Genomic DNA, 16,480 nt, shown 5'->3' on the forward strand with positions numbered 1-16,480 from the left:
AAAATATTTAATTGAATTTATTTTTTAAATATATGACAGTAGAATGCATTACAATTCTTATTACACATATAGAGCACAATTTTTCATATCTCTGTTTTTTTATAAAGTATGTTCACACCAATTCATGTCTTCATACATGTACTTTGGATAATGATGTCTATCACATTCCACCATCATTGCTAACCCCCTGCCCTCTCCCTTCCCCTCCCACCCCTCTGCCCTATCTAGATCATATATTTTCTTTTTCTTTCTTTCTTTCTTCGTCTTCTTTTTTTTTTTTTTTGCTATTTATCCCTTCTACTCCTAGCTATTATATAGTAAATATGCATTCTTTGCCTGGATTCTATTTTATGTCTTTGAAAAGCATGTGGATTATACATTAGATGTAAGTAAGTAATATTAATACTATTATTTGAATGATTACTGGACTTCTCAAAAAAAAACTATTTAACCTGAGAGTCCATATTTGTCAAACAGCTACTTTTTTGATTGGTTTCTTTGGTCTAGTAGTGAAAGAAACATTAAAGGGAAAGAAGTTAAGAAAAAGAAAGGAAAAATCTCATAATCACTCATACTTTGTCCACAATCATGGATAGGTGCACTTCCCATCTTGACAGATTCTATTTCAGCATAAAACTGTAAAAATATGAGCTTCAGAAATGAATGTGAATCATCTTAGAATTTCTTTAAACCCAAACATAAATAAACAAATCTAATTGACAGAAGACTAAAAAGAGTTTTGTTGTTACCACCGAGGTCTTCCTAAGACCCAGCCGATCAGTTCTTGTTCTAAAATAGGCCTCATCAAATGAGGAGTGGCTCCCTTTCAGTTTCTCTGAGAGATTCCGGTACAAGCGTTTGGCAGCATTGGGGGACGATGGGGCACTGTGCTTCTTTGACTGGGAAAGATGTAAATTCTGCATCTGTTGGGTCATTTTTATACAGCAGTTCCTAGGAAAAGGAAAATCTTATGTATTATTTACACATTATAACTGCAAGTCGATAGTAACCATCTTGAATCCTAATACAATATCATAATTGGAAGGGACATCAGAGATCATCAGATCTAATTTCTTTCTGGTTTAGATGAGAAAATTGAAACCCAGGTAAAGGAAGTAGCTTGTTTATGACCACATAGATAATTGGTAGCAGGAATGACAACCTCCATTTACTACATTACATATTCATTTATATATATATATATATATATATATATATATATATATATATATATATATATATATATATATATATATGACTTTAGTCTTTTTTGGTATCTCATCCAATTGAGGAAGTGTGTCAATTCTGAAACCTAAGGGTGTGTCCAATTATCTTGGATATGTGCAATTGGTACTTTTCTATTTACCTTCTCCTAGAAACTGGCCTTTGTTGGGTGGATAAAAAAGTGTAGTTGTTCCCTGAACACCCTCCATTTCTCTTGAGGATAGCAGTCAAATTGTGAAGTTAATTGTGTTCACTTAGTGTGCCCAGGATAGAGATCTTCCAGGGTACTCTCTATGTGCATTCTCCAAATAGACTTAGCTGTTGTTCCAAAAATCTATTAACAGGTCCCACTAATGTCATAACTGAAGTCAGTTTTTAAGAGATCAGTCATGTCATTTCAAAAGTCATCCACCATTATTTGGGGATATTGTTACTGAAATATTGTTGCTACCAAGACTATGACCACCTAGTGTGTGAGTGTGTGTGTGTGTTTTGAATGAGCAAATGTACAAATGAAATCACTAGCCAATGTACTTCAATGCAAATTTATATTCTAATCTTTTCACTATTTTCATGACTGAGGAAACCTCTGGGGCATGCTGCTGTCTTCCAAACACCTCCTATCAAATTTGAGTGGAGTCTTCATTTGTAAGGCTGCATTGCTACTTAGCTGTGACCTTTAGATCATTGCTAGGCCTTAAGTTTTTAGACCCTTACAGACCCTATGACATAAAGCTGTGTAGAAAATCTTTTATTGATCAAACTCTTCACAGAACTGATTTTGATGATTCTTCAGTTCCCAAAAGATAAAATATAAATTCTTTAGCCTCAGATACAAGTGCTTTTCTCATCTTTTACTGTACTTCTACATGTTATGTTTTAATCCTTCTGAACTCTGTGGAGTTTTTACTAAATAATTCAAAGGTTTTTTGCCTCTTGGTCTTTGCATATATTACTTTATATGTAAGAGAAGTGAATCTCTGTTTTCATCACCTTAGAAATGGTTATCAATCCTTAAAGTATATTTTTAAGAAGTCTCTGACACTCCCAGGCAAATTTGGTATATGTCTTTATGGCAATCATATTACAATTGCTTGGCTCTGGGTCTCTCAGCTAGTCTATATGTTCCTTATGGGTGAGGACTGCCAAATCCTAATTTGTATATCCTCAGTGCCTAACATGTGGCACAAGGTAAAAGAAATAAAACAGATTAGAGTATAAATTCCTACTCTTTCACCTACTGACTGTGTAATCTTGGATAAGTTACTTAACCAATTTCATTTTTCTCCTTTATAAAATGGGGATAATATGGCATCTGCATATTATTGTTATGAGAATTTGATGTAACAATGCATGCAAAGAGCCTAGTGTATAGGAGGACTCCTAGTAGCTAATGTTTTGTTACAGAAAATATCAATAAATACTTCAGAATAAATGAGTGCACATAGGAGAGTCTGTTACTTGCAATATAGGAGAAAGACTTAAAGTCTGTCTTACTTCTGAGCTTGGTTACATGTTCACTGGCACCAACCAACCTTAATTACTTTCACTTCAACAAATGCAAATCCATCTTCATGCCATTGCTAAATGTCCTTAGGCATGTTTTAAGTCTTACTTGCAATTTCCTCCAAGACAGAAAGATTTCCTGGCTCCTTACAAGGTGATCAGGCACAATCAGACTTAGTCACATCCATCAGGCCCCACCCAGTCTTAGCTAAGTGGGCATGTTTAACATTTGGAAGAATGACACAAGGCATTGTCTGTACTGTGTGTGTGTGTGTGTGTGTGTTTGAGTTTATAAATAGTCATTTTAATTATTCACAAAAGCTGAAAAGAAAAAGTTAGGTTATTTGTCATCTTTGTCCTTCCATCTATAAATTCTTTACCTTTGCTTCAATAGCAGTTACAGGACTTCCTCTAATTTATTTCTTTTCATACCTACAAAAATTCCAGATTCATGTGCAAGCTGGATCACATGGGGATTGCCTTAACCTCTTTCTTTCTGCCTTCTGTCTCTAGCCTTTTCCTTCAGCATTAATGTCCTAGTTTAAGCCATCTGTCTTGTCTACATCATTATTGTTCCCAAAATAACTCTACATTCTTTTGTATCTCCCACAATGCCCAGGAGTCCAGTAAATAAATTCTTGTCGATTGATCAAATTCCAGTGACTTGCCCTCTAACTGATGACACCTACCCACAGGGCCCCTTTTGTCTTTGCTCATCTCCCATCTGTTTCCTTCCGTCAAAACAGGTTGACTTTCTCTGTCTCTTTGACTCCCTTCTCACACTCCCCCAGCTGTCCCTTTCTTCCAGCTATTCTTCAGTATGTTTCCACTCTTCTAGCTTTCATCTATCATTATGGTCTGTTCTTCTCCTCTATATTTAAAATTTTGCCAGATGAAAGATAGTGACAAAACAATTTTCTGGTATCTATGTTTATAAATATAAATACCTCTCCCAACTCTATTTTTTTTACCCTTATGGAAAGAGAGAAGCATTTGAAAATCAGTGTAGTTTTGGCTCTGGAATTTGGTGTACCCAGACATCTATCCTGATATCGTTACCTGCAATCTATGTGACTTTGGACACTTTATTTAAATTTTCTGAGTTATTTAATCATATATAAATGGGCATAATAGTACATTTCTTATGAGTTGTGAATATTAATCAACACATGAAAGGTACTATCTTGTTTGGTGCATTTTAACCACTTGATTAATAGCAGTAATTGTTCAGGTTACACCAAGTCTTCTTCCCAAACTAGAGACACTGAAGTATATTGTAATGATTTATTTTTCTTGCTTGTTTTAAAATTGTCTTGAGTCTGATTTTATGTACTTAGTATATTATTTAGTTTTTATATTGAGAGAAAAATGTAAGTTCAGATATTTTTGGGATGTATCTTTATAGTAACTAATATTAAAGCAACTAGGAAGGAGAACTTCAGACTATTAGAGTAGAGTTGAATAAAGAAAAATCTAAAAATAATTGAAAAAAATAATAGAAAATATAAAATAAACAAGTAGGGCTAAGATAAAATATATTCATGAATAGAATGTATTAAGAGTTTACTTTTCTCCTAATAAAAGGCAAAAGTTCTCCAAATGGAACTTTAGAAAGGTTGTTTATAAGTGGTATACCTAAATAAACATTTCTCTCTCTCTCTCTCTCTCTCTCTCACTCTCTCTCTCTCTCTCACACACACACACACACACACACAAAAAAAAAAAACCTAAAAATAAAAACTAGTACATCAGTGGGAAGGGTAAAGAAGGGAACTTTAGGAATCTTTTCCTCCATAAAAGCAATGAGAATACTGGTAATGTTATCAGAATTAACTTTTCAGAATCCTGGAGTTTTTGTTAAACAAAGGCTTGCAATAATCCAGGAATGCTTATTCCAGAAAAAGAATGGCATGCTTTGCAGCATGTTATTTACCCTGATTCCTATCTTCTCTAGCTCTGTGTAACCATTGCAAACAAGAGTGCACATTCATGGGGATAGGACAGGGTTGGAACTCCTTCAAAATTTCTATTTGTGGAGAACTGTCATTATTTGAGACACCTGATGGTTCCCAGGAAGACCTCATATATTAGGCTTGTTTTTATTTGAACTGACTTGGAGCACACCAGGGCAAATAATCTTTTACTTAGGGTACTTGTCAAAAATAAGCATCAAAAATTTTTTAATACTTTTTAAAAATTGTACAAAAGTAGGGCAATGAGATATTCATAGAGGGCTTTGAAAAAACTCTGCCATATTCCTGTGAATCTAGGAATCTAGGAATCTAGGGCTGGGGACAGAACATGGTCAAAAAATAAATAAATGAACAAATCTCTCTGAGAATATTCTAAATTTCCATTTTTATCTGACGTTGAGGCTCCATTTAAAAAGGAAATGAAGACTAAGGCAGAGTTATCAACCACTGGGTATGCTCTAACACACAGATTCTTTCTGCAAGAGGGGGACTTGCTTATTATAGGTATTTAAGGAAATCTCTGTCAAGTTGTTATCTGACCTCTAAGAAACAGAGACTTCAGTAGCCACATATGACAAAAAATAGACTTCAAAAATTTAATTCTGAAAAAATCAGTAAACAACAACAGCAAAAACAAAGACCTAGAAGGAAAGTGAATCTAATTTGATTTTCAGAGTTTCCACATTATATTATTAAAATGCTTAGTTTACAAAAAATTATGAGACATTTAAAGAAACAAAAATTATGACTCATGCCCCGAAAATAAATTTGTCAATAGAAATTACCCCAAAGAAGTCCACATGTTAGACTTAATGCACAAAGACTATAAATTAATGATTTTAAATATATTCAGAGAACTAAAGTAAATCATGTGTAAAGAAATGAAAGAAACCATTAGGATGATGTCTCACTGAACTGAGAGTATTAATGAAGAAAAATTTTAAAAAGAACGAAATAGAAATTCTGGAATTGAAAAGTGCAATAACTGAAATGAAAAATTCACTAGAGGAATTCAACACCATTTTTGAGCAGTCACAAGAAAAAAATCAGCAAGCTTGAAGGTAAATCCACTCAAATTTACCAGTCTGAGGAGAAGGAGAAAGAATGGAGGAAAATTAACAGCCTCAGAGATTTGTGGGACATTGTCAAGTTTACCTATGAATGCATAATAGCATTCCCAGAAGAAAGAGGGGTAAAGACAGATATTTGAAAATAGTAATAGATTTGTATATTACAAATTAATCTACACATCCACAAGCTTAGAAGTAGTAAGTAGCATAAATTCAAAGAAATTCACCCCTCAATATATCATTATCAAACTTTCAAAAGACAAAGCCAAAGATTCTTATAAATAGCATAAGAAAAATCACTTGTTGAATACAAAGGATCCTCAAAAAAATTGTCAGCTAATCTTTCACCAGAAACCATGAAGGCCAAAAGTGTAATGAATTATTGAAAGTGGTAAAAGAAAAATACTTTAAAATAAAATTTTCTCTATCCAACAAAACTATACCTTCATAATGCAGGGAGAATTAAGATATTACAAAGATGATAAACAAAAACAGAGAATTTGTTATTAGGCTTTCCCTAAAGGAGAGTCCTTTGGGCTGAAATAAAAGAACACATTAAAAAGTAACTCAAATCCACATGAAGAAAGAACATTAGTAAAGAAACTACATAGGTAAACGTAAAACAATATAAATATAAAAAGTATGAATCAATCTTTTAAGTTGTTTATTTTTCCCTCTTTCTGGGTTAAACAACGAAATCAAGAAAATAATTTCACTTACAGTAGTATCAAAAATATTAAAATACTTAGGAATACATTTAACCAGGTAAGTAAAAAGCTAATTTTTCCCCAAACTACAAAACATTATTAAAACAGATTAAAGATAATCTAAATAAATAAAAGACATTCCTTGTTCATGGACTTAATATTACCTAGCCAACTTGAGACTCCAGTTGGAAACTGGAGCATGAGGTAGTAGTGGTTCTTCTGTGGGAAATCCTTTTCTATTCAACTGCTTTCTCTGCATTACAGAGATTTCTCCTTCCTTTTGTCCTTTTGGGCTTCGCTGTTCCTTACTGTATTTTCCTTAATCTCTTTACCCCTTTGTAAATGTTCATATTATTAACCTCCCCTGGATTACTTGGTTTGAATGTGGTATATAATTCTTACTAGGATCTAGCAACCACAAGGATGTCTTGAAAACCATAGCAAGAGTATTCTTTGCGTCATTAAATTGAACTGGAAAGAAAAAGACTTAGATGTTGAATGAAATACCTGATAGGTAATATAGATACAGAGTCCAGGAAGGAGACTGAAGAGGGGAACTATTTTTTGTTTGGGATAGCACTCTTTTCAGAGTATTCCTTGTTAGCCAGTTTCACAGAACACACCACAAGTGGAGGTCTCCATTACACTGTATTACCTTCTTCAACCCCAAGATAATCATGGAAGTTTAAGCACAATATTAAAAAATTAGGACTTTGATATAAGACTGACCCAAGCTTTATATTTTGGCTTTTCTGCTTATTAACTGTATGACCTTGAGTAAGTTATTTAGTTTGTCTGGGCTTCAATTTCCTCATCATTAACATTATTTCTCTTCTAAATAATAATAGTCATGCAATAATCTAAAAGGAATATCAGAGTTTTCAATGTGAGGATATATGTAAATAGTTTAGCAGAGTATCTAAAAATAGGTGTTTAATAAATACCAGCTATTATCTCATAATAGCTCTGTTGAGTTGTCACTCACATGTTATAAATTACCTGTGTTTAAAAGGTACAATTTGATAACCTTTGACATGAATGTACACTTGTGAAACCATTGCCACAGTCAAGATAATGAACATTTCTATTGTACTAAAAAGATTCCTTATCTCTTTGTAATCTTTCCCCCTTTCCCCTAAATAAATTCCTTTTGCTAATGCCTCTGTTTCCAGGAAATTACACATTTAATTTCTGATAAAATAGATTAAATTTCATGTTCTAGAATTTCATATAAAGGGAATCATCAGTATGTACTCCTTTTTTATCCAGCTTCTTTAATTTGGATTATTTTGAGACAGTGTGTGTCAATAGTTCTTCATTTTTTATTGCTAAGTAGTATTCTATTGTGTAGCTATATAACTGCTTATACGTTTGTTAGCTATTTGTTAGCTATTATTTTCACAAGAAAAGTTAAAACCCATGGAATTCACCCTAAAAAAGTATGCATTTTTTTTTCTTTCATCAGAAAGGCTGAGCTGCAATGAGGGGTACATATGGTTGGCTGAAGGTACAATGTGGCTACGGGACCAGATTTTAGGAGATAATTAGCTAGGAGGACACTTCCCTAGGAAAATCAACTTCTAGTACTGCTTGTGCTTTTCCTGCATCCTCATGGTTTTTCTTATTCTAAAATCCTTAACAAAAGTCATATTAAGTTTCAAAGTCTGCAAACCATTTAAGAAAAAAATGATGCCAAATTCGACACAAAACCATTTTAAAAGTCTGTCTTCATTTTTAAAGTTTAATATAATTGCCCTGGTATTTATTTATTTATTTAGGTACCAGGGATTGAACTCAGAGCATTTGACCACTGAGGCACATCCCCAGCCCTATTTTGTATTTTATTTAGAGACAGGGACTCACTGAGTTACTTAGGGCCTTGTTGTTGCTGAGGCTGGCTTTGAACTCGCAATCCTCCCCAGCCACTGGGATTACAGGTATGCACCACCAGGCCCAGCCATCATTGACCTGTTTTTAAAAAAACAAGTTTCACAAGAAAAGAGAAGAATGGCTCAATGTTTGTCATGAGAATGGAGGCCTGAACAAGAATATTAGCAATTAAAATCCAGCAAGGTTTATTCTGGGAATGCAAGGTTACTATAACATTTGAACACCATAAATATCTCTGTAATTTCTGCATTAAGAGAAAAGTAATAATAATAATAATAAAAAACCCTACACTATTTGGTCACCTCCACAGATGCAGATTGGAAGTTAATAATATACAACTTCCATTCATGCTTGAAAAACTGTCTTTCAGGAATATAAGAATCTACAAATTCTATAGCCAACATCAAATATAATGATTAAATATCAAGTGCTTCCTTCTGGGAAAAGAAGCAAGGCAAAAATGCCCTCTGCCACTTTTTCTATTATACTGGACACCCTCATAGTGAATGAGGGCAAGACAAATAAATATAATATGCATAGACACACACATGCACACACAGAGGAAAGAAGTAAAATAGACTTCATTTTCAGATGATGTAAAAGTTTATGTAGAATAAATTAATTAATCTTCAAAAATCTACTCAGCATGAACATAATAAAATATATGAAAAAACTATATACTGACAAATACATGACATTATGAATGAAATTAAAGAAGAACTAAATAAATAGAGATATGCCTTATTTATGGATTGGAATAATTACTATTGTTTAGATGTGAGTCTTCCAAAATGACCTATATATTCACTGCAATCCTAAACAAAATACTAGCAGTTCTTTTTTGGTAGAAATTTATTATCTGACTTCAAAATTTTTAAAGAAATGGAAAGGATCTAAAATAGCAAAAATAATTTTGAAACAAAAGAACAAATTTGGAAGATTTATACAACTTGATTTCAAGATTTTCTGTAAAGCTATGGTAACCAAGACATATGGAATCAGTTTAAGAATAACTATATAGATAAAGAAAATGTCATAAGGATAGAAACAGATGAATGAAGTAGACTGGAGATCCCAGAATAACCTGCACGTATATGATAATTGACATTTGAAAATGTGCCAGTGATTCAATACGGAAAAAAATAATTATTTCAAAAAAAGACCTTACTTCACATTATATACAAACTTTAATTTGAAATAGATCACAGATCCTAATGTAAAAGATAAAACTATACAAAAAAAAAAGCATAGGAGAAAATCTTTGTAAACTTGAATAAAAGATTTCTTAGAGATGTTACAAAAAGTGCAAAGCATAAAATAATTGATAAATTTGGCTTATCAAAAACTTCTGCTCTTTGAAATATTATAGCCTTAACTATCCACACTGTGGGACTTGTGAAGGATTTGTGAATATATGAAGAGATGAACTGTAAAAAATAGAGTAACAGTAGCCTGGAAAATCAAGATCAAAATGACAAGAGGTGCCTGTGGAGAATGGTGCCGCACTTCCCTGGCCACCACCTGCTGTTTCCAGGGCTTTGCTGCTTGCTTGACCTCCACCACCCTGCCTTAACACCACTGCTGTCCCCATGGAGGGTGAACCATACTGCAGCACCCCTGACACAACAAGACCCAAGGAGGGTCCACCTCCACTGATAGCTACCTTGAGAGACTGGGAAATGAGAAAAACTGGACCAAGAAGGGACAGGAGACTAGTAGTAGTCAGCAAATAATTTCCTCTCCATGCCATCCCTGGGAATTTTCCTGGGGGCTTCACTGACACACAAGTAAACAAGAATATGTGTTCTTGTGGTGCTCTGGGTATTTCAGTTACAAAGCACCTTCATTTTTTTTCTTATCCCCTTTTTCCTTCAACCCTGGTTTTCCAAGATTGTATCTCCCAAAACCCAATACATCAGTCATAATCAAGCTTTGTTAAATGAAATGTACTAATAATGCTACAAGGAAGTAAGTGCTATTATTATATCCTCAGGCACTATACAACTTGTCTAAGACCTTATATCCAGTAAATAAGATGTAAGATTTAAACTCTGACCCCAAGCCCCATGCTCTTAACAACTCTGTTATTATTATTCTTAAGGTGGCTTGATCTAGCTGCCAGTCAGATGCTTCTCTCTAGATCTTGATTCTGGAGACAAGACTTCTTATACCCTTTATGGTCCTGGCACTTCCAGAGTCCATGCTTCAGTGAATCTTGGTTGTGGGAATTTTTCATTGTATTTGTAATGTGAAAAGAAATCTGAGCCAATATGGATGAGAAACAGTTGTTAAGATGTGGCATATTAGAAATAGGAGTTCTAACCATTCTTGACAGCTGGGTGGCAGTTATTCAGTGAAGGGAACATTACTGTCTGGGACAATATTGTTCTTCTTTCTGTGATGTGAACTAGGGAACCTTCAGTCTTCAACCTACCTATCACTATCCAGAAAAAAGTTTGACCCCTTTCATTCTCCACCTGCTGTTAACATGACAAGTGTGTCTTTGATTGCTAAAGGGTGGCCAATTCTATTACAATGATGACATAACAGAGTGGAAGCAGCCTGACTAGAGTATGTGTGTGTGTCTATATATATACACACACATATAAATACATATATGTATATATGTGTATATGTATATATATAAAATATCACATGCATGTATATGAAATATACATTACACACATATAAATAAAATATTATAAAATATCACATATGCAAAATATTACACATATATAATTATATACAATATATTATACACATAATATATATGACATTGCACATACACATATATATTTCTGTACTAAGTTTTGAAAGGTTAGTTGTGACTTCATGACAAGAAGAAAATTGATTTTTGAATCTTTATAGCATATGTTTATGGGGAAGAGGTGAAAAGATAATTAACATTGATTCTATAGTTCAACAAACACTTATGGAAGATCTATTCTGCAATCTATGTATCCTGGGATAGACTCTGGAAATTTATAAGTGAATAGAGTTTCATGTAGAGTAACCCCTATATTGGTTTGCCTAGAATTGAGAAAGTTCCCAGGATGCAGCACTCCCAGCGTTAAACCAGGAATGTCCTGGGCAAATTAAGATGAGTTGTTTATCCTATCTGTCCCCAAGGAGCTCATATGTTAGAAAGGAAGACAGTGAAACAAATATGTAGTTATCAAATAGTGTGGTGTGTGAAATAGGATAATAATGAGAGTTTACACTTCTATAGCTCCCTCTGTGAGCCAGGTAATGTTCAGAATAATGCCCATCTTAGTCCATTCAGGCGGCTTTAACAAACCAACATAAACTGGATAATTTATAAACAACAGGAATTAATTTCTCACTGTCCTGGAGGCTGGGAAGTTCAAGACAAAGGTGTCTGCAGATTCAGTGTCAGGACAAGGGATGCTTTCTGATTCACAGGCAGTGCCTTCTTGCTGTGTCCTCACATGATGAGAGGGGCTAGCTAGCTCCTGGGTGCTTTGGGGAGGCACAAATCCAAGCCACAAGGGCTGTGCTTTTATGACTTTACCACACCCAGAGGCCTCACCTCCTAATACCATTAACTTGAATGTTAGGATTTCAACACATGAATTTGGCGGGGGGTGGGGGGGCACAAGAATTCAGTACATTGCATTGCATTGACATCTATTAACTTCTTGAATTCTATAATAGTCATTTTGAAGGAAGGATTGTTATTATCTCCATTTTACATATGTAAGAAATTGAGGTATTAGTAAAAGGTAGATATGGGATTCAAATGCAGGCACTCTGGGTCTGTATCTGAGTTCTTAACCTCCAAACACTTTTCTCAAGAAATCCAAGACCTAGAAATAAAACAGAGGAGTGAGTGGTTGACTTTTTGGGTGAGAGGAGAAGATCATGGGAAAAGATGTTGTGGGGAAATGGGTCAGAGAAGGTGATGCCTGAAAAGGATTTGAAACGAGAAAAGAGAAATTGATGAGCAAGGATAGATAAGGGCATTCCAGGCATAAGGCTACAATGATGAGAAAGGTCATGGTGTGGCTGTTAGTCAGGGCCAGAGCATGGGGGAATGGAAGTCCTCTGGATGAAAGTCCTCTGACCTTTGACACACGGTGGAACACTTTGTAGACAATGCTGAGACTTTGGGGAAGAAACCTGGAGAGATAAAGGGGCCAAATCATCCAGGGCCTCTCACATACAATAAGGAACACATATTTTAACTTGGGCACAACAGGAGAGCACCAGAGATCCTTATGTGATGGATATGCCAATTATCCTGATCTGATCATTGCACATTGTATACATATATTGAAATGTCATACTGTACCCTATAAATAGGTACAATTAGTATGTGTTGATTAAATATACACACATATTTTAAAAGTTGAAATTTGCATTTTTAGAGAATTACTCTGGTAGCAGCCAGAAGATTATCAAAAGGAAAGAAGTGTGATAATGGTAGCAGAGAATAATCAAGTTCAGATCTCTTGAAAATGTCCCATGAACAGGGACAGAGAGGGCTAGACAAATTTAAAAGATGAACAAAATAGACCAGACTTGGTTAGTGATTGGATGGAGGGGCTAAAGTGATCAAGAAACCTGAAGATAAATTCTGTGAGCCTTGTTGGTTGGCTGGGTGCATGATGGGTTCACCAATAATGGGGAAAAAAAAGGAATATAGCAGGAAATGTGAATTTCAAAGGGGAAAGGATAGTGGGTTTGGCTTTCCACATGTGACTCTTAAAGACCTATTAGAACAATTTATCGGGCATTGTTTAATTCAAGTATTCCATAAAAAGAAGGAAATAGCTTGTCCTAAGGACTTCCTACTTTTCTGATTGAGAGTGAAATAATAATTGTAAAGGAAGTTCTTAGAGGCAAGTATGAAGTAAATAGAAAGTCTAATAATTAATATCATAATAATTCAACATCCTTTGGGGTGCCCTTGAGGTAAAAAACATTAATACATTCATTTATGATATCAGTGGCTTAATTTGTTATTCCTTGTAAGAATGTTTGTATTTTGTAAAAGAGCAATACCTGACAGGATCCCTAATTAAAGTATTTCGGGTAACCAAATCCTAAATGTGAGACAGTGTCTTTGGCAAATGAGGCTTCTAGATCATCTCAACTCATAGTACATTTATAGCTTTCAATTCCATGTGCAAGAGTGTGGGGGTAATTTGAAGAACTAGAAGTTGCCATCAGTTCTATACATGGATTCTACCTACACATGAACTACTCCCTGAAAAATACTTACATATTTTTTTCAAAACATTGGAGACCGTTAGAATTCTGGAATCTTAAATATAGGAAAAAAGCTATTACTGAACTACTTTGAAAAATAATCCTGATTATTTGCATATTCACCTATTTATTTGATTATCTATTGATTATTCAATTATTTACCTATTTATTTGAATTCTATTTTTAGATTTGTTCTCTCCTGATCACGCTTCCTTCTGAGTGTTCTATATCCTTTAGATGGGGCATACAGCCCTTCATCCCTACATACACTCTCCTCTGAGGCTCTGTATTCAGGATTATCAGCATGAAGGGGCCCATCTTTAGCTGATCCAACAAGGGTAGGTATTCAGGAAAGTGATCACAAAATGATTTTATGTAATAAGACAATAATTTGTTTTTCATAGCTTATACTAATCAGTTATGCAAGCATTTAATGTGACTAAGCTTGCTGCAAAGAAAATCAAAGAAAATGCCCAATTACTGGAAAAGAGGCTTCCCCACCCCCACCCTTCATGCTCCACTTGCATTCTGATGAATAGTCTCTGGATTAAAGTGCATTGACAATGACCTTCATTGCCTAATGCACACTTTAACAAAAGAGGTTATAGTGGTAGCTTCTGGATACGTTAATTGAGTTTAGCATGTCTTCTTTGAAATTATCAGGGATGGAGGGAACAGAGGGATAGAGATCCAGGAAAGGCTAAGGGAATTTCTCAAAAACACAAAATAAGTCTGGGACTTGGAAAAAGTGCCCCACTATCTTGACATCTCTCCCATCCCCTAACCAGGAGGTAATTTTATCTCCTTCCTGTTGGAACACCATCAATAGTGAAATAGCCAAATAACATGGGAGAATGATCCTACTCTTTGATTGAGTGTCTAGGGATCCTTTCTACAAGGCAAAACTTCACCCATCTCTGGGATTTCCTGGCTTTGGTTTTTATTTAGAGAATCATGCTGCTCTCTGTTCTAACATCATCCATCTTTGTCAGCACCCAAGGCCACAACTTCATTGGAATGGCCTGTGACGTATGGCAGATACAGTGCACAAAGACATTGAACTCTATATGATGTTTATATGGACTCTCAGCTCACCAGAGATGGATTGATGCTGCCATAAAGTTTTGTGGTATCCAGGCTAGGCAAAGACTGAGGAAACTGGTTGAGGGAGGGTAAGAAAAGCAATATCTTTCTCCATTCACTTTACCCCTCTAAGAAGTTGGCTTACATCATATTTAGGAAATGAAGAAGTCAAGTGAGTATGAGGATTTTTGGAACCCAGCACAGAAGCAGACTCACCCTTGATTATCAATGGTATTCCCTTTGGCTTTTCCAGGCCAAGAACAAGCACTTAAGAGTAGAAAGACACTTAAAATATCCTGCTTTGTGCCTAGTGCACCCTAGCAACCATATTAATGGAATAAAGGCAAAACTTAAGGAATGCAGATGTGGAAGTGGCAGTGGGTCAAGCAAGAGTTTGGATGCATGTCCATTGTGTGCATCCTCAGCATCACCATCATGATGTTATTAATGGGCATGCTCACCCAGGATGGACAGAATGCTGGCATTAAACTCTATATGCCCATCCTGCAAACTGGCTATAAGATACCAGTATGCCTGGGTTTAAAGTCAGGATTATCAGCATGAAATTACCCATCTTTACCTGATCCAATAGGTGTAGGTATTCAGGAACCTGATTAGAAAATGACTTTATATAATAAAACAGTAATTTAATTTTCATAGCTTATGCTAATCAGTTATGCAAGCATTTAATATGATTAAGCTTACTGCAGAGAAAAATCAAAGAAAATAACCAATTATTAGAAAAGGGGCTTCCCTACCCCCACCCTTCACGGTTCACATGGAAGTGTATGTGCTATTGCAGACCACTGTGTCTGTGCTTGGTTGCATCCTTCATGGACTGCCTGCAGCTAACTTTGGAAGATGCAGATTTTTTTTAAAGCATTTAAACCACAGCAATAAAAACACATTTAAAAAATAATCAGTGACTAAGAAAGCCTCACGTTCACATGAAAAAAGACAACAATAAATTTCACTTACCAGTTTAGGTTGTTCCAGGCAGCAGAGGAACAAGTTGTTGGTAATTGTCCAGTGCTTTCATTCAATAAATCACATTGGCTTTGCTTTCTCCTGTGGCTCAGCCTCTGCGTAAAGCAAGCGAACCTCCTTCCTATTCTGTGTAAAGAATAAAACGCGAACAGGATCACTACGGGCAAGAGCTGAAGTCCATGATCACTAAGCTACTATTAATGCAAAATAAAAGAGCAAATGATGCACAGGGTGAGAAGGGGAGAGGGAAACAGCTTGGCTCAGAATCTAGGTGTATTCTTGGGACTGCAGCCTGGGAAAGGCTTGTGTGCGTGTAGTTAAAAGATGCCATGACTTCAGTGTGTTTAGCCTATCCTATCTGTGAGGACCACTCGGAACAGCATGCAAGAACAACAAGCTTCATGTCAAACAATGCTGACTCTGAACTGGATGTCGCTCCAGGGTACAGGGAGTCAGACAGTTAGCTTTGTACTTTATCAATGGCAGGGAAAGAATTACCACCTGGCATCCAAGAGCCTGTGAAGAGATCTGTGGCTATAGCTCTTCTGGGGCCAGCCCCTTAGTTCCACAGCTGCCTGGGACCAGAAGCACACAGGTGGCAGCACATCTCCTCAACACGGGGCACCCATGCATGTTCCCAGTAAGAGTAAGGGGATCCCTTAAGGAAGCTCTAAATCCAGTCGGGGCTGTTCAACCTAGTCTTAGGTTTCTGTCTAAGCAGGTCTGAGAAAGTAGTCGGTAGACCTGGCACTTAGCACCAAGAGGCTCAGTCTCAGGCAGAAGATTACAGTGCTGCTTCTGTGCCAGC

General features: G+C 35.6%; 1 protein-coding gene across 2 annotated transcripts in view; it reads right to left on the reverse strand.

Moving 5' to 3' along the window:
* The window catches only part of Ankfn1 (ankyrin repeat and fibronectin type III domain containing 1), a 347,331-nt gene that overhangs the window by 142,109 nt on the left and 188,742 nt on the right, over positions 1-16,480 (reverse strand). Inside the window, exons 1-3 of one of the 2 annotated variants that reach the window (XM_058571493.1) lie at positions 15,664-15,762; positions 8,344-8,448; positions 750-951 (exon numbers count right to left, since the gene is read on the reverse strand). In XM_058571493.1, coding sequence (XP_058427476.1) covers positions 750-935 — 186 coding nt within the window. In that variant the 5' untranslated portion in view covers positions 936-951; positions 8,344-8,448; positions 15,664-15,762. Of the gene's footprint in view, positions 1-749; positions 952-8,343; positions 8,449-15,663; positions 15,799-16,480 lie in introns of those variants that run through there. The other variant, XM_046420653.2, reaches the window with a different exon arrangement.

Source organism: Marmota monax, unplaced genomic scaffold, assembly GCF_021218885.2.
Source record: "Marmota monax isolate L192 unplaced genomic scaffold, Marmota_monax_Labrador192_F-V1.1 WCK01_AAM20220418_F8-fsc00064, whole genome shotgun sequence".
Taxonomy (NCBI): Eukaryota; Metazoa; Chordata; class Mammalia; order Rodentia; family Sciuridae; genus Marmota; species Marmota monax.